Genomic DNA, 27,194 nt, shown 5'->3' with positions numbered 1-27,194 from the left:
TTGTTACGGCTACACACAAGCAGGCCTGGCTAGTGCTGTCTGGTTGTGCAGAGATAAAATTAGTCCATGTTCTATCCATGTCCTCAGCTCCATTCAGCCATGGCACATGCAGTCAAATGCTTTTTGCTGCTGCTGTTTCACTAGTTGCTTTTACGCTCCCTAATACCCCTGTTTTATTATTAGTTGTGTCGGAAGGCAGGAGCAGTGCTCATGAAGATGATCAACAGTGAACCCCTCTGCAGCACTTGGTTAAGAAATAATCCTCCCAGTGATCTGTGTGTAACTATCAGATAGAAGGTTTCAGTCCTGCCCCTTGACACGTGGCTCAAGCAATGTTACCAATATACACTCTTTTCACACCAGTGAAACTATGTGTTTTGCAGGCATCAGTGCAACAGTATCTCCTATTTGTTTTCAAAATCAATGTGTGCTTGTGTTTTTCAAAAAAGATACACATACTGCTCTGAAGACTTAAAATTCCACTACCCTATCGGGAATTCCCTGCCCAGCAGGGTGAAATCCATTGAATAACAACGAGGTCCTATAAGAAGAGGTGGAATTTTAAGGCTTCTGGATTATATATCTAATAGGAATCTAATTTTTACTATATACATTAGAAAGTATAATAATAACAATGATTTGCCATACCAGCTATGACATAATGTATTTGCCACACCATTACTCAGACATCCCATCTCCAGTAATACCCAATACCTGATGCTTTGAAAGAAAGTGGAAGCCCCTGAGATGGACTTAGCCAATGGTAGATGTTCGGTGAAAAAGAGAATAGGATTCCCTCCCAGTCTTCATAGTAAATAGCCCTGCAGGCTTTTTGATACCACATTGATGGGAACAGTATTAATGCCTGGATGAAGAGAAAGTGACCAGTTTAGGATCTTCAGCTAAGATGATAATTGGCCTGAAATGAGTGACTACATCTGACTTTATACTTGCATTATTCGCTCACACTTCCAGAATAACTCTCTCAACCAGGCAGAGAATGCTACTATATCTAGACTGGCTAAAAAGTTCCAGTGGGTGAAGGTGAAGCCAATACCTGCTTAACAAGCCAGGCTGTTAGTTCCAATCATTGTGTGTGTTGAGGGGGGTGAGATTCAAAGTAATTTCTGGGCAGAACAGAAAACGTTTACCAGAGCTTACTTCCTCTTAGCATGTCACCGTCGTTGGATTTAAAAAGATGGCAGTTTAGGGGAACCCAATTCAGAAGCAGGGCATAAATGAAAAATGTTATAAAATATTGTTACTGTTAGTGATTTAACTACATCCAAACAGAAACACACACTCTCCCAGGATAGTCTTGAGCTTATGACATTGAGAAAACAAGCTATTTCTTATGCATTGCTATTTTTGATGAATATTTGGCTATATAATAGATCATAAGCACACAGAAAAATGTAACCCTGATACGTGAAGATGTCTTAGGAAATGCTACCCTTCTTTCAGTGCCAGCCTCTAATGCTTTTTTATAAATCACAGCCAGATTTCAGCATCTGCTGCAATGGAGTTTTTTTAATCAAAAACTCATTTTATATAAAAAGTCATTACTCACAAGAACTAATTTTAGCAGCTTGCAACTTCCTCTTATTCCAGTTGTAACATTTTCCAGTTTGAAATAGCTTCATTGTTGGGCTCCGTTTCCCACTGGTGACAAGGCAGTTTTGGTATGTGTTCAGTTTAATAGAAAAAAGAGTGAGAGACTTTATCAAATTCCTATCCCATGGGTTTGGACCCACACGGACAAGCTCATGAATGCCAGGTAGCTAAAATTCTGGTCCCTCAGATTCTTGTACATGGCGAATTTTAAGTTAATGGAAGCAAAAAATAGAAAATTGCATTATAAAGTTGAAAAGAATTATGGGTTGCAGCATGTTCTGCTTGAGCCTCTGGTTATTTATATTTAACAAATTATTGATAGAGTAACATCGTTACTGTTTTACTATTATTATTTGTTAAGCAACAGTGATCTGTAGAAGGCAGTTTCCTTCCCAAAAACCGTGCCATCCCTGTTGTTGGGTTGTTTTTTACTTTGATGTAGATGTGCATGAAATGATACTAATAACTTTATCTTGAAATGTTCCCAAAGTACAGTACAAAATGTAACAACCTGATATACAGGAAATAATTCCCACTACCACTGAGACAAAGCCCCCTACAGGGAGAATTGTGGCAGGTTTAGTAATACCAAGCATCACTACCCAATACCTTAGGAGAGGAAATGAGCAACGACATCCATCCGACACTGCAGGGGGAATTAATGAAAGCAGAATGTGGTTACCCATGTTGGAATTGGCCAGGATGCCAGAGTTAAACCCTGGGAAAATACAAGCCAAAATCAGCCCTTCAGTAGCTTCATTATTCTTGTTAATGTGCTCAGTGTTCTCCATATTGTTGTGCCCTGGAGAGCTGTACGGTTCAGAGGTGGTAGTGTCAGCCAGAACGAGTGTCTCTGCTCAAAATGAGAAAAATACGTATATTCCAACAATAAGTAACACTTGGACAACTTCCCATACAGGGCATTGCTTCAAAGTCAGACCTGTCTGCCCCAGGCCTTACCTCTACCCATTACAGAGTGTAAAAGGGGAACACTCACCCCCACTGCTGCCTGGGGACAGGTATGAGTGCAGCAGGTGGCTACCCCTTTTCAGTTATAGTCCTGTCCTTCAGCTTCTCCAAGTGCTTCGGGGCTTTCACCTTATTATGGGCACTTTGCTGGTCTGGGCCCTTGAACAGTCAGGGTCTTCCCCAGCTGGACTCTACTGAGGTGAAGGCTTCTGTTGATGCCCTGTCTTTTGGGAGTGGCTAGGGGAGGCTGGGTCCATCCTCTCCCCCGGGCTCCAATCCAGGGCCCAATGGTGAGTAGCTATGTCCTGCACGTTAGGATGCTGCGCAGCTGCCCCCTGGACCACTTCCTACCCAAATTGCCCTTCTGCTCATGGAGTAAATTACAGAATCCCAAATAAAGTCTCTGACCTTCCCAACTCTCTCCTTTGTAGGCCTGATCAGGTCTGTTTTCCCAAGTCTCAGGCCACAAGAGCTCTTGGGAAGTAATTCCCCAGAACTCAGAGCAGAGTTCTGCTCCCTTCCACTGCCTACTCTCCTCTGAGCTATTCTACTTCCCCTTTTAAGCCCTGTCTCCAGCTTGTACAGACTTTGCAGGTGTGGCTGGGCAGGGCCGCCTGAGCCCATTGCTGCTCCTTAACCTCTTATTCTCTAGTGTGGGGTTTGTGCACACCTCACACAGAGATTTCAACATGTGCTATTATATCAATAAAGAGTGTGCATGATTTACCCTGGTACGTTCTGCATTGCAAGCTATACGCTGACCATATGCATGTGATGTGTAGAGCCTCTCCTGTAAGTGGAATCACAACCACTGTGCAGTGGGAACTTGTGTAGCTTGTTTTGTTTTGTTTTGCTTTGGTAAGGAAATAGGTACATTAAGCAGGCCCCTACAGCACTTTCCCTAGAACATCAGAAAACGTGGTTCTCTTTTGCGAGTCCGGCTGTTTTTCTCATATTAGCATCCCATTTTATTATTTGGTTACAGGTTGGGAGTAAATTTGGGGAAGGGTGGGAATGGTAGGCACAGAGAAAACATAAGAAACAGCCAGTTGCTATTTCTGATGTGGCAAGACCCTTAAATAGTCTTTAAAGTGCTTATTTCTTTGGTGAAACTTCAAGAAAATGATGACAGCTAACAACTGATTGAAACTCCCCCAGGGTGAACTAGAATTTTCCCACTGGAGAGAGATTGTGTATTTTATTTTGACTATTCGCATAACTAAAGAAATGTAGCAAAACCCTCTGAAAAGGAGGTCATTTTTTTCACACAGGATCTTCACAATGGGCCAAATCTAAGTCACAGGGATTTTTTGCTAAGTAAGGATCAAGTAAAAACTAGGTAAGAACCTTGGAATTTGGCCCAGAAAGTAGAATTCCACTACAACTTACTGCCATCATAAATTGCATGTGGGATGACTTCAGGACTCCGAGCAGGGTCCTTTCCCATTTTGCCTTGCAAAACAAGTCCATGCTCAGTGTAAAATCCAAACTCATCTCCCTTCCTGGGTTCTGGCTCTATTAAACAGATTATAGATTCATAGATCCATAGATATTACGGTCAGAAGGGACCATTATGATCATCTAGTCTGACCTCCTGCACAATGCAGGCCACAGAATCTCACCCATCCACTCCTGCAATAAACCTCTCACCTATGTCTGAGCTATTGAAGTCCTCAAATCATAGTTTAAAGACGTCAAGGTGCAGAGAATCCTCCAGCAAGTGACCCGTGCCCCATGCTACAGAGGAAGGCGAAACCCCCCCAGGGCCTCTTCCAATCTGCCCTGGAGAAAAATTCCTTCCCGACCCCAAATATGGCGATCAGCTGAACCCTGAGCATGTTGGCAAAATTCACCAGCCCAGATACCCAGGAAAGAATTCTCTGAAGTAACTCAGATCACACCCATCTAACATCCCAATAAGATGACATAAAATTCTGCTCATACCTTCTCTCCATGCTTGGCTTCTCCTGGGGTTCCTCTCTCAGGGCTGCCCTGCCCACACCCTATATCATCTTTCCCTAGAAAATTGCTGCTATCTCCGATATATCCAGGTAGAGGTGTACTGAACCATCTGGCTCAGTGAATTGGCAAACCCACTTACTCCTAACAGGGTGGGGTGTTTCAGCTGAACACTACCAGCCACATACAAGCACTTCCCTATGTTCAACATTAACAGAGTTTCACTCTATGCCAGTTCACCTATTAGCAGGTTCTGTTGCATTGCCCATGGTAGGAGACCTTGGAAATGTCAGGGATAGTTAATAATAGCTAATCAGCTGGAGCAAGAGCTTGTTCTTGCACTGTGATGAGAGGAACATGTAAATATCTGAATGGAGCAGGGAAATGACTCCTTTAGTTCTGGAGTTGCCAGCAGAGCTGACCAGATGCAGAGAGTGGAGCACATTCCTCTAGAGGATGGTGCGCATGCCCCCCTGGAGGAGCCGTGGAAGGGACTACTCCTGCTAAGGGAGAATCTCTCCTTGAGCTCTTTCTTGGGCATATGTTTCTGTACGGCTCCCTAACACAGGGAGGTATTTAACTGCCACCATCTGTCCCTGCAATTACCTGAAGGCGGAACATTTTTCAGCCATAAACCTCTGTAAACCCAACTTAGCTCTTGTACCTCGGTCAAAGTAATCAGTATACTGTACACTTTAAATGAGTTATTACTCTCGCTAGAGCCGCCTGACAGGACATGCACATGCCTGTTCACTGGAACAGGAAGGAGCGTGCAGACCACGAGAGCCAAGGTTTGTAATTTCCTCAGGACTTTTTTTTTGTTTGTTTTTTAAGGAGGATACTGGAAAATGCAGGAGAGTGGCCAGGAGGTATGAAGCCTCTTATATCTAGATCCCGGGATAAGAGCCCACCCAAGGAAAGAGTGATATATTTCGACCACCCTGTAGATTGGTTAAAACCAAAAGTTAAATAAATAAATAATAAATAAAATAAAAATAGTGAAAAAAATAAAATGTTGAAATTTATATAACTAATTTTATGTACAATTATGTACAGTTTATTTAAATAAGTAGCTCTACTCCCTGCAGCTCAGCAATACAATTCGGTATAACCCACAAGTAGGAAATGAGCCATTCATAAGTTTCTATTTCCCTCCCGGTCATTCTCTGCCCTTACAGGTCTTCACTCTTCATTCCCAATATTCCAATATCGTTGGGAAAACACCTTTGAGGATGTGGGCCTGAGGCTCCTCAGTTCCCAAGTCTCTTCAGCCCTTTTGAAAATGTCACCCTTAGTGCGCCAAGGTGGGTGAGGTAATATCTTTTATTGGACCAACTTCTGTAGGTGAGAGAGACAACAAAAGTGGGTCCAATAAAAGATACTACCTCACCCACCTTGTCTCTCTAATATCCTGGCAGGGGTGAAAGTAAGGGGGTACGGGCCGGTATGGCGTACCAGTAAAAGGTAGCCGCCAGGACCAGCCCGTACCGCTGACTTTAAAGCGGCCGCTGATGGTGGGGGGGGGGGGGCGGGGCAAAAGAAGTAGCTGCCCCGGGGCCACGATTTAAAAGGGCCCGGGGCTCTGGCTGCCTCTGCCGCTACTGCGGCTGTGCCGGCCAGAGCCCTGGGCCCTTTAAATCACCGCTGGAGCCACGGGCAGCGCGGGCCAGGGAGCACAGACGGACTGGCTGGGGGATGCTGACCCCCCCAGCCCCACCCCTTCTGCCCAAGGCCACACCCCTTTCGGGGGGGCCAAAGCGGCCCTGTACCAGCAAAATCTGCATTTTACTTTCACCCCTGTATCCTGGGGCCAACACGGCTACAGCTACACTGCTTACCAATAGTGTGTAGCCTGCAAAGTGAGCAGCACTCTCCCACTCTGGCATGGAAAGGCTACAGAGTAGAGTGCTCACACTGAGAGAGGCTAGAATTCTAGTCAGTTTCCTTTCTGTGTGTAAAGTTTTAACTACTACCCTTTGCTGAAGAGCGAAACTGGGTAGGTTCCTTTGTATCAAGAGCTCTACTCCTGAAGGTAGCTGCACAAGCAAGATAACCATAATGGTATTATTCAGGATGAATAGCTTCCTCTCCGTGTGTATATCATGGAGGCATGATCAGTCCCTGTGACTGCGGGCTCTGAGCGTTGATATTTGCCATAATAATGTAGGTTATGTTAATATTCTTAAGCAGTCATAGAGTTAAGTAACTATGGCGCTTTATCCCAGTTGTCTGAATTATTTTTATTTTATGTTTTCATTGATCAGGCATATGGCATGTCAGGTCTTGTTTAGATGCATAGATAGACGGTTGTGATCATCTAGTCTGTCCTCCTGCATAACACAAGCCATGGAATTTCACTCATTGATTCCTGCATCGAGCCCAATAACTTATGGCTGAGTTAGAGCATGTCTTCTAGAAACACATCCAATCTTGATTTAAATGTAAGAGCTTGGCTGGTGTGAAAACATCTTATCAGTCTTTGATGAGGACACTTGCCTGCAGCAGAGTACATCTGGTTTGAAAGATAAAAGGCCAGATTTCAACTTCAGTTATAGCTCAGTAAATCCAGAGTAACACTACAAATTCCCATGGAGTTACTCCAGATTTATTCTGTTATACCTGAGATCAGGATCTGGCCCAGTATATAAAATATATCTATAAAGCAGACTGAATCTTCAGAGTTAACAAAATATTGATAATTTTACTCTGTGTGTTAAGTGGGTTTAAATAACCTCAAGGGCAGGAAGCTGGCTCTGTGTTATACATAATGCTACTTTTTTATATTTTACAGATTTTTTTCACTTACTGCTGTTGTTGCTACAGACTAATGTTTCAGATAAATCCTTTGTTTGTTTACAATGGCTGGCTCTCTTGAATTAAATACTTTATTTAGGTTAATCATCCTGGGGGTTAAGAAAACGTTATGAAAATATTATATGAGTTCTGTATCGGACAGGTGTGTGAAAAAACAATTCACATCAGGGCCTAAAGAGAAGTGTAATCAGGGTGCTTGAATTCTCATGATGTTTTTTTGTAGCTGCTGCCCTGTTAAGATTTGCTCCGTCATGGAATGGGCAGGAGTAAAGCTAACTTGTCGTGGTGTTTTCTTTCTCCTTAAGATATCAGCAGCTTGGGCCAGCAAGTCAGAAGCAAATTCTTTGTCTGGGAAGGGTAGAAGAATAATGCTGTGATAGTTGCAGTAGTCTCATTTGCTGCCTTTGTTTCCAAAGCGGGAAAATAATGCCTTTTTGCCAGTTGGATGGACTGACTCTGTTCTCCAGATGATATTGAACAGTGTGTGGAACCATTAACAACCGCTGATCTATCACTTCTTAACCGTTCTGCAGGAATTCCACAGACTCCTGCCTCCTTATTTCCCTTACACTTCTTTACAACGCTGTGGAGTTTGTCAATAGTGAATTCGCCAGGATCATTTTGTGTGTAATGGGTCAATTCATCAGCAGCCTTAATGTCAGGGTGCAAAGAAATTGGAGGTGCATTTCAAGTTCACTCCAGCATGCCATGCACTCCGCTTCTGTATTGATTAGTTGGCCAGAACTGGAGTAGACCACTCTGAATGAATTACATTTCTCCTCAGTGAGGTCGCATAAGTGTTTATATTAGGAGGCAATGTCGTTTCTGGCAGAAGCTGTGACAATCAGGTTCCAGACACTCCCAGGGGGTCTGAACCACAAAAAATAAGCAGTTGAATCAACTGATTGTATACAATATCATTGTACTATAAAAGTGTATCTAGTAAGGTCTTTTTTGAAAGCCAGTGACACACTGGTGATTAATATAATTGTGAAATGCATGTATTAACACTATATGAGGAATTATGGATACTCATTGATATTATACTTTAAAGTCTGTGGCCAAACAAAGGGAGAAACAGGTTTTCTTCCAGACAGGAGGGAAGGCAACTATCTCCCTGTCACCAATGAAATAAAGCATTGTAGAACCAAATCAGTGGACACCCCATTTACATAAGAGTCAACAAGAGGACGGGAAGTCCATAGGAAGAGAAGAATAGCGGGAGTCATCCTGACCCTGGGGGCAAAACAATGAGTTTGGGGAAATATAAGGAAAAGCAAAAGCCATGTTGGTATCCGTCATTTGGGGACAAAGGGAGCAACATTCTGTGAACAGTGGATCCTTCTGGCTCGAAGGCTGGGGATTCTGGTAGCTTGATGTAAGTGAGAAAGCTGCTTAGGCCATGATTGTAACTTGCTAAAGGTATGTTTCAGTCACTAGACTGACATAAGTGTGTTATAAGAGATCTGTCTCTTTTTCTCTTGCTTAGCATCACGTAAATCTGCATTCTTTAGTATTGCTATAAACCATCTCAGTGCTGTTATATTAAAGTGAAGTGTGGGTCCTCCGCTAAACTAACAGGCTGGGATGTGCATGGCCTCTTTGGAGGCAGCATACTTAATAATTGCTGTGAGAGAGACTGGACACTGCAGAGAGACATCTCTTGGGACCTGGGGTTCACGGAATGATACTTGCAAGGTAAGATTTAGACTGGCAGAGTCTAAAGGAGTTTGCTGGTGAGGCAGACAAACCAGTTGGCAAGGAGCTGTCACACTGTTTAAGCTCCAGCAAAGCTCTCTCTTGCTGAGGCGGTATGTTAACACGGTGGCTTACCGTTCTGGGCTCCCTGCAAAGAGCATCACAGAAGCTTCCTCAAGTGTGATGGCTTTGATTTCCATGAAAGGTTTGCAGTCAGCATGTATTACTTTATTACAAGCACCCTGTAGCTTACAATATGGGACCACACATTACTTCTCAAATGAGCCAGGCAACGTTTTTCAATGATGGTTAAGAGATTAACAGAGATCCAGGGCTTCTTGGCACTTTGTTTGGGGGTCCAGTGATGTCATAGTGGCATTGATTGTGTGGGATCTGAAGTCCTTTCAGGTAAGTTCAGCATCAGTACACTCTGGCAGGGCTCAGACCTGTTCAAGATTTCAACTGCACAGTGATTTCGAATGCTATAGTTTTTTAGGTTAGATAAATCAAATTTTGCCAACCCAATCACTGCTTTGCCTGTGCTTTTTAGTCTAAGACAAATTTGCAGAGACTACTTTATGTTCTTCAGTGGCAGATGGACAGTTTTCAATGATAAGAGATTATCATGTAATCAAACATCTTCTTTGTTTGGCCATTTTTACTCTGACAAGTAAATTGGTGAATTTGCTTCCTGTGAAACCAGGTGTTCATAATGACAAGCTCATGAGAAACACGCAACTGTAAAAAGTGTTCACCTTCCAGGGTAACAAGCCCAATAACGTTTTTTCATGCTTTACTCAAATTATCAACAATAGCCTTAAATTCACCCAGGAGAATGACGGTGTCGTCATTCAGGGTAGTTCACAGAAGATTGCTGAGTTGATTGTAGATCTCGCTTGTTGTCATCAGAAGCTTCATTGGCTGGAGCATAGCAAAGAATAATTGTCCATGTTCCATGCTTATGCTGGTGCTGGGCTTTGAGTAGGTGACTGGAAATTGGTTCAAACGAAGAGAACAATTTGCAGATATGACGTTTAAGGAGGAGACCCACTCCTTCCTTTCTCATGCCCTGAGCACCTGACTGCATAAGATGATAGTTGTCTATTCTTTCTTCCCCTCTATCTTTAAGGTGGGTTTCAGTGAGGCCAGTGATTGGCATCTTTAACCTGGACATTTCTCTAATGAGCAGCTCCTTTGAGCCTTCCTTATTCAGGGTTAACACTTTTTCTGTTCAATACATAAAAGACCCCTACATGTGAGATTAATTTTTAATATATCATAAATCACATTGATCTGAGGCAAACACATTCGTTACTTTCATAGCAGTTACTAGCCCATCCAACCTTAGGCCTGGGCCCTGTGGGAAAAGATGAGAACCCCAGAGTGGGCTCCATCCAGTCTGGCAGGATTGGTGTTGCCCTGTACAGTGCATTGAGCACAGGAGGTTAGACTGCCTACCAATGAGATGTGGCGGTACGGTTGAAGCAACAAGTGCAATACCAAAACTGAAGCTGCTCAGATGAACGCCTCTCCCACCTCAACCACTCTGACAGGGAGTCACTCTGGTTGATCTTGAAACTCATAGTCCTCTCTGACTCACTGTGTAGAGTTTCTTCTCTTACATGACTCCTCGAGCTGCAGTCCTGTAACTGGGAAGAGAACTGCTTTCTTCCAAACTAGGTTGGGTGTTCAACAGAGTTTCATTGCCACCCCAGAACTCTGCAATAAACCATGTGCTTGAACAGACACTAAGTAAATGCATTTTAGGCATGCATCTTGATGATAAGAACCTCTCCAGCATCGATTTTGCCAGTGACATAGTGCTAGTTGTCAAATCAATGCACAAGCTGACTGCTGTGCTTAAAGCCCTGGAAAGCTCAGCTGCAAAAATCAGCCTGAAAATGATTTGGGGGCAAAACCAAAATTCTTCCTGTCAGCAATTCTGAATACACTGCAGGTTCTAGCATATTAGTGGGCAACCTCCCAGTCGAGATCGTTGGTGATTTCACCTACCTCGGCTCTGTTGTTGGTAACGTGGGCTGCACCGAGAAAGAACTAGAAGCCATCATTGGAAAAGCAGTGTCAGTAATGGGGTGCTTCATCGAGAGTGTCTTATGCAAACTGAACACCCTGATAAGGAGAGGGACAAAGCTGCAGATATATAATGCTTTGGTGGTCAGTATCCTGATCGATGGGACTGAAACATGGCTCCCACTGTCAAGATTAAAAAGATTAATTCAGTACCATTCAGATTAAGCATCTTTGAATGATTAAAAACATCGAATTGTAGAAATTCAAGCCAAATGAAGATACCTGTCTTCTAACTAAACAGGTCCTGTGCTTTCAAACGGTTACCCAGTGCTCTCTAAGGTGGTATTGTCTTTTGTTCCAAATGCCTGTTGCCGGCACCCAGTGCCGAGAGGCTGAACAACAGCTGGAGTGGTTCGTTACCCGGTGTGCTACACCCAATAATCACAACGGGGTGGAGAAGCAGAAAAGTTTATTTGCAGCTGCAAAAAGGTACAGGGAGAATAAAATCTCAAATCCTGCACAACAGAGCAGGAAATTACACAGGCTTTTATACATCCTTTTTTCCAGCATACTTATCCAATAGCAAGCTGCTCCAAGTATCCATATAGCCAGCCAATCCAGTTTCCAGCTAGTTCCCTGATTCTCTGTATCATTTGTTAAACTATACATAAAGCTGCTTTATTCAGCATTGTTCTTCCATATCTCCCCTGTTTGGCCTTGCTTAGTTTCAGGCAGTCTGACTCTGCAACATACTGTTGCAGATTCTCAGCATAACTGCTGTGTGTGCCTCCAGGCGGGGGGGCCAAGGACACTTGGGCCTAGCACGCAGAGCTGCTGCGAGTGCCTCCAGGCAGGAGGGGAGGGGGCAAGGACACAGGGGCCTAGTGCGAGGGGGCTTCATTGACACTTGTGGTCTTCCATCCCCTCGAGTTACCTAGTGGCCATGCCCCAGTGTTCCCAACATGCCTACCAACTTCTCTGTGATAATCATCTTCGACTTTGACCCAATGAATGCAGGATGGAAAAGACCCCCTCAGACACAGTGGCCGGACAGCATCAATAAACACTTGTTCCTCATAGGTGTAATGTGCCAGATTTGACACAGGACAGAACATTATGGAAGCATATGGCCCTGACACTGCTCAAGTGACAGCATGAGAACTAACCTAGCCTAAAGATAAGGGATGAAGATTGGTGCAACTCAGTGCAGACATAGTACTTGGAACAGAGCAGATAGAAAGGTCCTGTGTTACTGTGAGCACAATTTGCTTAAATGCTGGATCAATCTCTAGAGTACATTTGTCATTTTACAAAGGTGATGTTCAGACCTGTATGTAAAACAAGACAGCTGGGGGAAATCTTTTGAACACTTTAATTAAAATGCCACTGCTCATCTGGTCTAACTATACAGACAATGTTTTATGTATGCTAACATTCTAGTTATCTTAGTGCTAAGCTTCCAGAATGTCTAGTTATAAATACATAGGGCCAGGAGATTTGCCTAAGTAAAGATAAAACAAGGATTCCAGGTTTGGATCGCTTTTTGTTAGGTGGATGCAAAAGATCAAGCATTAAATTTATTTGTTGTTCTTTGTCAAATATACCTTGTTAGCATCTAGATACTATGAGGGCTGGAGCCAGATAAATACAGTAGGTACATAGTGAGAGAGATGATATGACACCTACAAGAAATTAGCCAACTAATAATGGGTAGGTTGAGACACAGTTGGGTAGAACTAGAATGTATTTATTTAATTTTAAAAATATATAGAAAATTATCTATATGTTGGGTGTATTCACCCTCCCTTGCCCTTTATCAATATGTTGCTTTTCCCCTTAAAATTTAAGCTCTTTGGGGCAGGGACTATGTGGGTAAACAGTGCCTAGTGCATTGTGGGTATTACCCAAATCCAAATAATAATGATTGATAAGTACAGCTTTTCCTTAGCAGTGATTCGGGAGTTTTATTTTCTATGGGACATTAAGAGTAAGATGGGATGGATGGGCAAGCAACCTTCCCCTCATAGCTAGTGCCTCTGGCAAAAAAGGAACGGTACACTTGCACTGCAGCTGGATACGTGAATGGCAACTCCTGTAGATGTATCCACACTAGCTGTCCTCTAGTTAGCTTGCTAAAAATACCAGTGAGGATGCTGTGGTACAGGCTTCTGCGTGGGCTGCACACATAAGTACATGCCCAGGAGGGCCAGGCAGTCTTATGCAGCCAGCACTGAAGCCTGCGTCCCCACACCCTCACTGCTGTTTTTAGCGAGCTAACTAGAGGACAGCTAGTGCAGGTGTGTCTATACGAGCTGCCATTCACACCCCTGGCTGTAATGCAGATGTACCCAGAGAGCGCTCAGGGCTGGTCCTGATGCTGCCCCTACCTTGCTCCAGCCAGCAGAGCTTGTTACAGGTGCCATGCTTCCTTTGTGCACTCCAGAGTTCCGAGGGTAGGGGATGCCTGCCAGCCTAGTGAGCCTCTGCACTGTCACCCAATTGGAGCCGCGTGGGCCCTACACCACTGGAAGGAAGTCGATTTAAATTGTGTGTGGACTGTTCGGGGGGCCAGAGACTTCAGAAGGGCTAAGGAAGGCCATGGAGAAAGGTCCCAGCTGTGATAGAAGCTGTGCAGTGGGTTCTGATCTCTCTCTACAACATGGAGCAGCATCCCATGAAAACTTTCTCTACTCCCCGATAGGGGCAGAGATGGATGAGGGGGTCATGGCTATTGTGTCTGATCCTGTGGGTCCATTGGCCAAATGCCCCCAGCGGGGCACAGATGGCTCTGCCACTCTGCCACTCTGTAGTAGCAGCTGTGCCGGGGTTTCAATGGAGAATTCCTGCATAAAGTCCATCTTCATTTGTGCTTCGCACAGGGGTCAGGATTGGGCCTTCAGCAATCAGGACTCTGTTTGTAGCTGCAACAAGGCACTTGTTCCTGACAAAAGAGAGCATCTATTAGAGAAGCACGTGACTCTTTTGGGAAGCTTGAATGTGCCATGTATTTCAGCCATGATTCTCAAATATGAATTCCTCCTCCTCATTTGTTACCTTCTCCCCAGAAAGCGATTAAAGTGTTTCACATCCCCTGATCTGTTTTGTTTATTAGGCTCTGTGGATATCCTCCGTTTTATGATGAAAATGACTCCAAGCTCTTTGAGCAGATTCTTAAGGCGGAATATGAATTTGACTCTCCATATTGGGATGACATCTCAGAGTCTGGTAAGGAGCTCATTTAATTGCAATAGCCATTTCTTGCACATTCCTTCATATTACTGAAGTCTACCATTCATACTTTCCAAGGGTGAAATTTAGATCTCCATAGTATGCCCAACTCCTGTTAACTTGAGGTCAGAGGGAACTATATGTTCAACTGAGGGCAGGCTTTTAACCCAAATATTTTTTAAGCATCATGGGAAATTATTTCTATGAGAGCCTCAAATTAATTCCTGTCTCCTCCCAGTGTCAGGCATAAAACACCAAAACTTGACTTGTAGAGAAGACCATGACATGAGAATTCGTATTCAGCCCCAAGAAAACAACATACTTTCTTTTTTCCAGCATATCTGAATAAAATGCACATTTTCATCTGTCTCCAGTAATAGAAAACAAAATAACTCAGCGTTTTTGTCCTGAATGTGTTTGCTGGCCTGATTGATGGAGCTGTGCAGTGTAAACAGGAAAGAAGCAAACCCAGGAAATCAATGAATGAAAATGGCTAAAACAACAAGAAAAGAAAAATCCCATCAGTCCCTTGGGAAGGGAGGGCATGTGGTCAAGTAGTTATAGCACTAGGCTGGGAGTCAGAAGTTCTGGATTCCATTCATGAATCTGCCACAGACCTCCTGTTTAACCCAGGCATGTTATTAAGGTATGTGTACACTGGCGTTGGAGGTATAATTTCCAGCTCGGACAGATGTACATGTGCTATTTCTGATCAAATTAGCATGTTAAAAATATCAGTGTATCCACCACAGTACAGGTGGCAGGATGGGCTACCACCCAATTATGTACTGAAGTCCCAGGCAGGATTGTGCTTGGGGCAGCTAACAACTTTCTAGTGCTACAAAATTTCATACTGTGTACATCTGGTGCCCAGATACCATAGTGATGGTAGAAATCCATCCAGAGGAAGATTTAGGGAATTTAGGAGCACAAAGCTGAAAGTCAGTGGGACTTCTCCTGAGAAATCCCCAGGGTACTTTTGGGAATCTCCCCCAAATAGATCAGATTAACACGAGGAGCCTAAATCAAGCCACTTCATTCCAAATTTGGCTTCTCAGACAGGCACTTAGGTCACATTTTTCAGGCTGCCTCATACACCTTTGATGTCCTCCCTTCAACGGTCTTCTCTCCATTTAAAAGTCTCCTGAACACACACTGCTTCAAGCCCGAGTGAGCTGATCACATTCACCACCTATTTTTCTTATATTTGATATTTAAAAAACAGCAGCCAAAACATTAACAGAACCACCCAGATGTGACTTGACTGAAATGAGTAATCACAGGCTCTGTAACGCTCGTCCTTCTTCACCCCATCCCCTCACTCACGGTGTCACATTTAAAATGTAGCACACAAATCCTTTGAGGCCAGTGACTGTGTCTTCTGTGAAGCCGCTAGTTTACTTCTGGGGAGGCCTATTAAATAATGATTAAATGGTTAAAATAGGAATGTGGAAATTTAAATATCTGTCTGACCTCCCTAAGAAAGAGTTGGAATGCTCAGTCTCTGTGCTCAAATTTGATAATTGACTCCTGTGTCTTTATTATTATTAATCTTGCCTATTGGGCTAGTCTTATGAATGGCACACTTCATTTTGATGAGGGTCTTGTATGAGTGGGCGGGAGGGGGAGGGAAAGGGGAAGACAGTCATCGTGTCATACATCAGTGTCCTTAAGACGAACCTTTAAATACCACGGTGTGTCCTTGCTTCTCCAGATGTCAGCCCAATTGCTTTTGCTTATTTTATTTTATTTTTTACAGCTAAAGATTTTATTCGGAACTTGATGGAGAAAGACCCTAACAAAAGATATACCTGTGAGCAAGCAGCCCGGCACCCATGGTAAGCAACTAACACAGTACTTCTGTTGCAATGACCTCAAGAAATGAGACTTTTCTTTAATTTGTGTGTTCAAAGACGAATGTTTGCTGCACTATGCTGTATACGAGCCTTTGCTGAGTAACTTATTGCTGCAACCCCTGTCTTTGGCCCCTAGTTCTCCCTGCTTGTTCCAGGGTGTCTGAAATTAGGCCCTGAACCTTCAAAAACTTTAAGCTTGCCAGTAGTCCCATTGAAATCCTTGAATAATTAGTTAATTGCTGCTCTCAGTTATACTGCAGCAGTGAGGTTGCATCAGCAAGGTTGCATCAGCATGAATCAATGCAGAATTTGGCCCATTTTGCTAAAACGCAGATTGAAGTCAATGGGACGCAATTAAACTTAGCCATCTGCTTACTTATATGGCCCTCATCCAAATAGAGTCTGAGCACCTAACAACTACTGAAACTCTTTGCCTCACAACACCTTGGTGAGTCAGGGAGACCGGGAGATATCATCCACAATTCACAGGCACAGTGTCGACAATGATATGTCTGCACTGCTTAACTGGCATTAACTAACCATGTTAGCTAATTTGGGTTAAAATAGCAGTACAGACACAATGTGGCTAGCAGCTGAAGTTTAACCCAAGACTCCCCCTCAAGGGACTATGTCTTCACCGCAATTTGAACCCAACATAAGATCACACTTTTTTTGGCAGTGTAGACATTCAAGTGACTTGCCCAATATCATGCAAAAAGTCTGCAGCAGAAGCAAGAATTGAATCCACATCTCCTGAGTATCAGGCCGGTCCCCTCTCCATTAGGACAGTGGTTTTCAAAAGAGATGTACGAACTCTCATCAGGGTGTACACAATAAAAATCCTGTACTGGCAGACAACGCACTTTATTTAATAAGACTTGGCAATCTAATCATAGATATATTATGACCCTATCTCAGATGGGGGTACGCAGTAGTCTACATTATTTGGAAAGGGGTATGCAGTCTAAAAAGTTTGAAAACCACTGCACTAGGCCATCATTCTAAGCACTCAGGGGATCACAGTTTTCGATACAATCCTTTAGGGCAGGGATGTTGGTGCTGTGAGATGCTGCTTTTGGGAATTGTACAATAATAACAATAATTGCAAAGGAAAGGATACTGGAATCAATGACAGTAGAAATCCTTTTCCACTCAGGAACATCACAGCTACTGAAAATATCACTGCATTCTGCGGTTTCATAAGGGTGGATGGTACACTAACCAATGTGTTTCCTCAGCACCTCAAGTTCATCCTGCATGTACCCGTAGCCATTTATAAAGTTGCTGAACTTGAACAATAATAAGTTCAGTAGCTTGATTTACTGCAGTACTTGTCCTGTGGGGGAGTTGGAGCACAATGGCCAAGTTCTGCGCTCAGTTACATTGGACAACCCCACTGCAGCAGTATACTTGAATGCAGAATGCAGCCAAGTTACAGCACTGGCATAAAATGAACATGCAGAGATGTTAACATAACAGTCATTTGCTTCATGTATCTGGAACATGGAAATTCCAAAAAATATGCTCTGGTCTCTTGAGGAGCAGTGAACTTGGTTGTTCAGAACTGCTCCCACTGCAGACTTGAACATGTAGCACACCTGTCTAGGTACCTGGCACTAAAATTGGATTTGACGTGTAATATGCTTGTAGCATAGTTTGCAAATTATGTAGCTTGGGTGCACAGTACGTTATCCATTTAAAAAACATGTTACGTTTCACTAAGGCTTAAAAGTGGTAGCATGGAACAGATTCCTAGATTAGGATTCAGGGTGTTTGGTATCCTTCATTGAAGTTCATTGGTTCGTCTGCATTTCATTGTTACTTTAAATTCTGGGACAGAAGAAAAGGTAGATTGTCTCCAAGTTTTTTACAGCAGAACACTGGAGCTGTAGCGGATTATGATCACTTGCTGATTGTCTGGGCACAATGAGCCTTGCAATACCCCAAATTTATAAACACATGACTGATACTGCTTTCATTCACCTATAGGAAAATTATCCTCCTCTACCTAGCAGTAGATTGTGTAATGGTATGGGATGTAACCTGATGTTCAGAAATCAGTGCAATGCAAAAACATGTTTCTTGCTATGCTGGTTTCCTTGCTGATTGCAATGTCTAAAAATTAGGGTCATGGTTTGCTCCTCTAGTTAACAAGTGACTTGTGATTCAGGTCAATGAATTGTGAATGTATACAAAGCAAGTGATAGTCCTGGAAATCTTGGCATAATGGCATGGATTTATCATAACTAGAGTACTACATCAGACAATGACTGCAGGCTCTAACAATAGCTGTGATTACAACTAGATTGATACTCAGTCTTTGCAATCAAAGGGGCAAAAACAACTGGAAAAAAGAGCAATATATCTCTTTTCTCATAATAAACAATAAGACATGAGACACGGAGGATGTCACGCAAATAATCTAGGAAATTGAGATTATTTGTCTTCATCCTTCCACCTACCCACTACCATAAATACATTGCATATGTAAAATATTAGCAAGATCAATGGCCGGCATCAATATGAACCAGAAATGTGGAGAAGTCAAAACATAAATCATTGCAAGTCTCCTCTGTCCCATCAATAACAGTACCTATTGTCTTGGTAACAAAAAGGAAATTTGGGAAACTGTTTGTAATTTTTGTGAAGGAAAAAAGGTGTTTTCAAATTATACAATTCTGAGCCTCAAGAAATTAACCAAGTGATAGAAGTGGATCTTCCAAATAAAAAGTAAAGAACCAGAAATACAGCTCCCAGTGGGGAACTGGATGACCTTTTATATTTCTGAAGGACAAATTTTCTGAAAAGTTATTATCCAAATTACACAAAATGTTCAAATCCAAGTCTTGGCCTGGTGACATCACTGTTGGTTTCTGGACTATAATAAAGAAACGTGGCAAGACCAGCACACAGCTGCTGAGCCCTACCAATGGAGCAGGAAGATAAAAAGTGTTGTTTGGTTTTTTGGGTTTTATGTTTGTTGTTGTTTTTTGCAACCTGTTGCCAGAGGCCAGTGGAAAATCATGCTCCATAAATTTTCCTGCTTTCCACAGAATCCAACCTTCTGTTTAAAATCAACTAAAAAAAAGTTTTTCAGTCATTTCTGTTGCAGAGATACTTTTCTGCAAGTGTGGCTTTACAAGACAGTGGTTTATTTATAAGGCCTTTCCCAGCTATGTAAAGCATCGCTGAATCCAAGTGTGACGAGTTGCCCCCCTTCAAGGTGCCACCTGATGTGCTGAGATAACACTGAGCCCACCTGTTCTGCCAGCATTGGCCCCCTTTTAACCTGTCTTGCTGAGCCAAGCTCTTAAGCCTCCTCTAGCACACACACAGTCAGGGCCACACACAGCGGCAGAAAGACACAGAAACTGAGATCAGCTCTGGGAAGACTCAGCTTAAGGAATTTGCCCCAACATTCAGGGCAGACCCAAAGGTATACTGTCATGTGCTATATAAAAGAATCTGCACAGTGCAAGCCCATAAAAATTCACCCTCTTCCGCAATGTGAAGAGAGATATGCCCTCCTTGCCCTCCTGCCCCAGTTAGAAATTGCATAAACTGGGTTTCCTAATAAACAAAGCAAATTTATTAACTATAAAAGGCAGATTTTAAGTGATTGTAAGGGATAGCAAACAGAAGAAAGCAGATTACTAAGCAAATAAAACAAAGCATGCAAACTAATCTTGATTCACTAAAGAAATTGGCTACAAATTGTAATTTCTCACCCTAAAAGTTGTTTCAGGCAGATTACAGAGATTCTTGAAAACCAGCTGCAGCTTGAAACTTCAGGTATTATTACTCACAGGCTATTACTCAACTTTCCAGCCTGGCTCAACTCTTTTCTCCCCGGTTCAGTTCTTGCTTCCAGGTGTTTCCAGTGTCTTTTTGGGTGGGGAGGCAGAGGAGGCCCTGATGATGTCACTCCTCTGCCTTATGCAGCTTTTGTGTATGGCAGGAACCCTTTACCTTCCAATGGAAAAACACTGGCATTCCAAGAAGTGGGGTCAGTATCAGGTGACTCAGACCCATGTCTCTGCAGGATCGTAGCAGCCATTACTCGCAGGCTGTCTGGAGCATCCACAGGAAGACTAAGCTCTTTCACAGTCCACTGTCTTTGCTGAAGGACCATCAGCCCTGTCTGGCTTTTTCGTTGTTTTACCTGAAGGGCTAGTTGTGGGTGTCACCCAAAGTAGCACATTTGAAATACAGATACATGGTCAATATTCCTAGCTTCAGATACAAAAATGATACAGGCATACAAATTGGATAAACGCATTCAATAGATCATAACCTTTTCAATGATACCTTACATGACCCATCTTGCATAAAGTTTATCTGAGTTATGCCACATCCATATCATAGGTATATTTCCATAAAGAATATGGAGTATAACGTCACACCAAGAATCAGAGGTTAGAATTGTAAATGACAGGCTTAGTCCAATGATTCTCAACCAGAGGTACACAGAGGTTTTCCATGGGGTACATCAACTCAGCTACATATTTGCCTAGTTTTACAACAGGCTACATAAAAAGCACTCATGAAGTCAGTACAAACCAGAATTTCATACAGACAATGACTTGTTTATACTCCTCTATATACTACACACTGAAATGTAAGTACAATATTTATATTCCAAATGATTTATTTTATAATTATATGGTGAAAGTGAGGTGGTCAGCCACTTTTTCAGTAATAACGTGCTGTGACACTTTTGTGTTTTTAAGTCTGATTTTGTAAGCAAGTAGTTAAGTGAGATGAAACTTGGGGATACGCAAGACAAATCATCCTCCTGAGAGGAGCATAGTCGTCTGGAAAGGTTGAGAACCACTGATCTAGTATATCCCTGCAGTAGGGAAGTTTAAAGAATTAACTACATTCCCACCTCATCCCAACTGTTAATTCCCGGATAGGTGAACCTTAAAGTCTAGCTGGGAGACTGAACGCTTTCATGGTGAAGAAAAGGACTTGAGGGATCAGGACATGTGGGCTCCAGACCTGCTTCTGCCCTTGGTTGTGCTGCTAAGTCACTTGATCTATCTATTTTTGAACTTAACTGTCTATAAAATATGGGTAGTAGTTACGTACCTCACTGGAATGAGACCAAATCACGAATGTTTGTGAGGCTCTAGGATGCTATAGTGATAAAGTGCCATCTCAGAAAATGAAGCGAGGCCAGTCTAGAATGAACCAAACACTCACCTGGATATTGCCCCCAGTTCCATGCTTTCTCCATGTCTTTGTGATGGGATTGCTCTGTGCTCAGTCATTCATCAAAGAGAATTTTCATACCTGTTTGCTTATGCCAGGAAGTGATAGGGTTTTTACTGGTCCCTTTGTCATTCTAACCATTGTCTCCATTTGCACTAGGCTGCATTACCATCAGTCTGAAGGAGGGGAGCTTGGGCCTCTTGATTTCACCAGTCATCTGGCAGTGCGGGGTGAGGGGGGGTTCTTCATAGTGACAAGGCCTCTGGGGATTCAGCTATTGCCTTTCCAGAGCCTATACGGCTCAGTGAATGGAAAGTTGAGTCCATTATTGAGGTCTTGTCTCCTACTGTGCCACACAGTGTTGCGACACTTTGAAATATGGCAAGGTATTTAGGTTACAGAGAGAGACACTACTGTGGCTTTATAAACAGACCTAGGGGTCTGCCGGCATCCCCTTTCCATGCATACCCTTAGTTTTAAGCACAAATAAATACTCATTTGCAAATCTCACCTTCCAAACAGGCTACATCATGCCAGGGGTTGTGATGTAAATGAACGATGTGCACAGTTCCAGAGATTTTGGATGAAGAGCTCACCCGAACGTGCCATATTTTCCTGCAGCCGTCACAAGGTCTTGCAAGTCATACTCTGCTGCAGAACTCTGACTCTCACAAGCACACCCTTGTAACTTAATGGGGCTCTGATGAGAGTAAAAACTATTTGCATGTTTGCAAGACTGGGCCTGTAGAAGATAAAAGTTTATGTGAGGCTAAGAGGAAAAGAGTCCCATTGCAATGGATTTTTAAGCTCTTTGGGACAGGAGGACAGAAAGTGAAATCCTGGCTTCACTGCGGTCAATGGGAGTTGCTGTTCACTTCAGAGGGGACAGGATTTGACCCATAGTCTTCGCAGCTGGATATAAAACATCTAATTGGCGCTCTACAAATAATAAATAGTAGAACAGATGAGAGAGCTCCACATTGTCACAAGGTGACTTGGCCCTTTAAGGGCAAAGGGCCACGCCCCAACTGTGATAATCAACTGCGTCCCCGCTGAGGCTATGGAGTTAGGGGTCAGGTGATAGCCTGAAGAGCACCTTATAAAGACCAGCAAGAGCTCAGCTGAGCTGCAGAATTGCAGGGAAGGGGTAGGTTCTTGTAGTACTTGCTGGGTCAGAGCAAAGACCTGGCAGGGCTAAGAGAGGTGGAGGAAAAGCCTCTGGGAGATGTAGCCCATGCTGGTAGAGGAACTCCTTCATTTTGGTTTTATGCCTAAATTTTCTGTTTAACTAACAACTTGTGCCCTGAGTGAAGGGCCTGGAGCATTGTGGCATTGACCTTCCTGAGGGAGAGCCCATCAGTTTATGCATGCAATGATATTTTCTTGCTTCCTCCTCCATTTTACACGTTTTACTGTGGGGCCAGGTCTTTGGGATCTGTCCCAAGCAATGAGGTAAAAAATCAAATAAAAGAAACTGTTTCACAAAACATATCGGAGTTTGATTGTGGAAAAAAAACATTTTAACTATGCAAGAGAAAACTACCTGCCCAGTAAGAAAGGCTTAATTATTCCAGAGACAAGGTGGGTGAAGTAATATCTTTTACTGGACTCACTTCCGTTGGTGAGAGAGACAAGCGCTTGAGCTACACAGAGCTTTTCTTCGGGACCCAAAGACAAGCTGTGTAGCTCAAAAGCTTGTCTCTCTCACCAACAGAAGTTGGTCCAATAAAAGATATTACCTCACCCACCTTGTCTCTCTGATATCTTGGGACCAACACGACTACAACAATGACTGCATTCATTAGTTGTCCCAGTCGTGCACCTACACAAATATAGCTCACTTCAAAGTGTGCCTATGACTTTAACTATCACATCTTTTCAATAAAAAATTCCCAAGGAAACAAGCAAATTGGGAAGACTAAGGGCTTGATCCCGGCAAATGTTAAATGTGTGAGTAACTTTATGCACCTGAATAGTCCCATTGAATTTGGTGAAACTACTTGGGTGTCTACAGCTACTCATGTGCTTAAGGTGTTTGCAGGATCAGGGCCTAAGAAATTAAAACGCCTCTTCCCAACGATCCATTTTTCTGAACTGTATCTGTTCCCCAGATGCCTGTGTGTATGTGCTGCTTTTCTGTTTATAATCAAATGGCCTTGGCAGGAAGACAGTATGTTTAAACTCAGAGTTGGCAGAAAAAGGAGGCTAATAATTACAATGAAGTATTGCAAAAGAAAAAGTGCAATATCTAAGCCCTGTTGGTAGAGATGATTACATCCTAAACTGCATAATCTGCACATTTACACAGTTTCTCCAGCTTAAGCTACAGGTGATTTATACTCTCTTTTGCCAGGGTTATCGTTTACCTTTTGTTGCAAAGGTGAATATACGGTTTCATCATTCCATTGTGACTTTTCAGAAAATGACATGGAAAACTAGGGTAACAAAAGAAGGGTTGTGATTTGCTGCAGCTTGATACATTTTAATATTTTCTATGCTAGTATTAATGATAGCAATTGTGTTTATTAAATGTATTATTGCAGTGTTGTCCACGATATGAGAGAGATAAGGTGGGTGAGTAATATTTTTGATTGGACCAACTTCTGTTGTTGAAAGAGACGAGCTTTCAAGCTCCACAGACCTGAAGAACTTTGTGGAGATTGAAAGCTTGTCTTTTCCACGGTCCCGGAAGAGATATTACCTCAGCTACCTTGTCTCTATTAAGTATGTTGCTAGGGCAGAATTCAGATCCTACTCTAAGGCACATAGCCACATAGCTCAGAGTGAAGTGATTAAAAGCGAGAGGTAGAAACCCAAAGGTCTGATTTTTTTCCATCAGGATACACAGAGCTGTCACTGAAATCCGTGAGAGGTCTGTAGTTCATGAACGAGCCCTAGCTCAGCCTCCATCAGTCAGGTTGGAGGGAAAGGAACCAGATCACTTATATGCTCCCTAGGAGCATAGATGCTGGAACGAGAGGTGCAGGGGGGGCTGCCACTCCCCCTGGCTTGAAATGGTTTCCATTATATACAGGTTTACAGTTTGGTTAAGTGGCGCTCAGCATTGTTCCAGCCCCCCTGCCTAGGAGAGGAAGTATGGTCCAGTTGTTATGGGGCTCAGCTGGGATTTGGAAGACCTGCATTCAATTCCCTGCTCTGCCACAGACTTCCTTGGTGACCTTAGACTGTCTTCCTCACCTCACCGTCTGTAAAATGAGAATAGCGGCACTTCCCTCCCTTATAAGGGTGTTGTGAGGATAAATCCAGTCAAGACTGTGAGGCACTCAGATACTCTGGCGACGGGGGGGGCCATATAAGTACTAGAGGGGGCTTGATTTCTCCCTACCCGTGCAGAAGCTTGTTGTCCTGCTATTGCTTGGGCCTCTGCAAATTATAATAGTCCCACTAAGTGTATATTGTGTGCTGGACGCACTAGTCAGATAAGAAGTCATATCCAGGGGAGGAAGAGAGTTTACAAAGAGCTCTGTTTTCAGAAAGTGTTGTTTGAAGTGTGAAATGGCTCCCTGAAGGGAACCAGGGATGCGAACAGCATGAAATGAAACTCCTCTCCGGCTCATCCCTGCACTCTATTTATTTTGGAGTATCTCCGATACTGTATGCACGTGTGTGTGTGTTTGTATATGTGTATATAAAATCAGAACTGTTATGTTCCTCCAGCATTATCCATCACCGCTAACCCCACGTTTCATGTCGTCATACTCCAGAGTATTTCCAAGCAGTATTTGGCCCGTAGAAAGTTTGAATTGGCTGCCTTCGATAAGCTTGAGGGTTCTGAAGATAATACTCGATGAAAGATTCTGACTGCCCTTGTGGGCAAGGAGGGGCAGGCTGAGAGAAATATGTGCTTGCAGTATTTTGCCGAAGAATCATCCAAAAGGGAGTGTACTGTTTTTGTCCCTCTTGGAGGTTCCTTTCAAGTTCAGTAATGCTCTGTCTAGCTAGATAGTAAAGGTAGAACTGAACCCAGATAGATGGATAAAATAAATCAGATTAGATAAAATAAGATGTGATGAATACATTAATTTATTTTGCAACTTTAGGGCTAGATTCTATTATGTTTACTCAAGATGAACAGTCCCAATAGCTTCCAGGGAACTACTTGTGGAGGAAGGTGCTACTTATTATGGCAATAACAACCTGGCCATTGCTGTCCCTTCCTGGAAGTTCTTGAGCTCCCGCAGCTCCCACTGCAAGCGCACCTCATTGGAGCAGGCCCTGAGTTCTTGAGAAAGTTGTCAGACTTCCCATACTGACTTCTGAAGTCTTGGATGTATCCACAAAACCTAGCTTCTACCCACTGCGCTATCAATGGGCTTCATACCTCAACCCTCGAGGACAGTTCAGCTCCTAGGGCTCATTTGGTCCTTGACCTTTGCACTGAGATTGTCCACAGTGATGCCAACTAGCGTCGCTTGTGATGCGGATACCTCTCCATTCACAACCAGACTAAAGGCTAGCTTTCTCACAAAGAGCGGTCAGGTTATAACAACTTTCAGATACGGTAGACGTATGCCAGATTGAGCCAGTTACCCAGCAATGAAAAGCTCAGTCCGTTTAGCTAGTCTTCGTCCAGTCCTGTGTGATACTCAGCACCTCACTCTATTCCAGTCCTTTTTTATTGGCCAGAGGCCTTACTCATGTTGCTTTTCTAAGTAGCTTCCACCTGCAGTATTCATTAATATTTAAAAAGTGTTTTGAGATCCTCCAGATGGAAGGACTTATATAAGTACAAAGTAGTCTTTTTCTTCTTGTTTATTTCATTATTATTTTTATTATTATTATTATATTATTTTATTTTATTGTACGATTGGTTGAGGGTTGTCCTGCAAGAAAATTGCCCATACTTACAAAGATATATGGTCGCCATTATGTAGCTGAATGCTTCAGAGTCTTTAATGTATTTATCCTCACAACACCCTTGTGAGATAGGGACATATTGTTATCCCCATTTTACTGATGGAGAAATTGAGGCACAGAGAGAGTAAATGACTTGTCCAAGGTCACACAGGAACTCGGTGGCAGAGCAGGGAAAGAACTGGCTAACACGCAACAGGATTATGTCCAAACTGACAAATTGTTTTTACAAACGATAACAATTGTATTTAGTTGGTTGTGGTTTCATGAATATGTTTACAGGCAGAAACTGATTGAGGCAGAAACAGATCATAAGCCATTGGAAGCCTTGAAAACAATGGTCAAAACACCACCTGATCTTCAAAAAATGATCCCCAAACTGTGAAAGTATCACTTATCTATGAAATCCAGGCCCGGTATAGAGTCGCGTATAGCAGATGAAAAGAAAAGGAGGACTTGTGGCACCTTAGAGACTAACACATTTATTTGAGCATAAGCTTTCGTGAGCTACAGCTGTGCATTCTAGAGCACCTTTAAAATAGTAGGTTTCAGAGTAACAGCCGTGTTAGTCTGTATTCGCAAAAAGAAAAGGAGTACTTGTGGCACCTTAGAGACTAACCAATTTATTTGAGCATGAGCTTTCGTGAGCTACAGCTCACTTCATCGGATGCGATGAAGTGAGCTGTAGCTCACGAAAGCTCATGCTCAAATAAATTGGTTAGTCTCTAAGGTGCCACAAGTACTCCTTTTCTTTTTTTTTAAAATAGTAAAAGCAAGAGATTATAGAAGTAAATACATTCCCAAGTAGTGGTGCTGCCCCTGTTTCTAAAATAAAATTGGACAAGCTCAAGTGGGAAACATAAACTGTTCCTGTCCAGTTTATTAACACTTTCATTCAAGGAGCACAGTTTTCCACTAGCCCTGCAGACAAACGGT

At 42.9% G+C, this 27,194-nt stretch overlaps 1 protein-coding gene across 2 annotated transcripts in view; it reads left to right on the top strand.

The window, feature by feature from the left end:
• The window catches only part of CAMK1D (calcium/calmodulin dependent protein kinase ID), a 378,222-nt gene that overhangs the window by 336,152 nt on the left and 14,876 nt on the right, over positions 1-27,194 (top strand). For both annotated transcript variants that reach the window (XM_073328749.2, XM_073328750.2), the window contains exons 7-8: positions 14,198-14,310; positions 16,073-16,151. In XM_073328749.2, coding sequence (XP_073184850.1) covers positions 14,198-14,310; positions 16,073-16,151 — 192 coding nt within the window. The remainder of the gene's footprint in view (positions 1-14,197; positions 14,311-16,072; positions 16,152-27,194) is intronic.

The sequence above is a fragment of the Lepidochelys kempii genome, chromosome 1 (assembly GCF_965140285.1).
Source record: "Lepidochelys kempii isolate rLepKem1 chromosome 1, rLepKem1.hap1, whole genome shotgun sequence".
In the NCBI taxonomy this organism is placed as follows: domain Eukaryota; kingdom Metazoa; phylum Chordata; order Testudines; family Cheloniidae; genus Lepidochelys; species Lepidochelys kempii.
The sequence above is the reverse complement of the archived record's forward strand: the minus strand, read 5'-3'. Positions and strand labels throughout refer to the sequence as shown.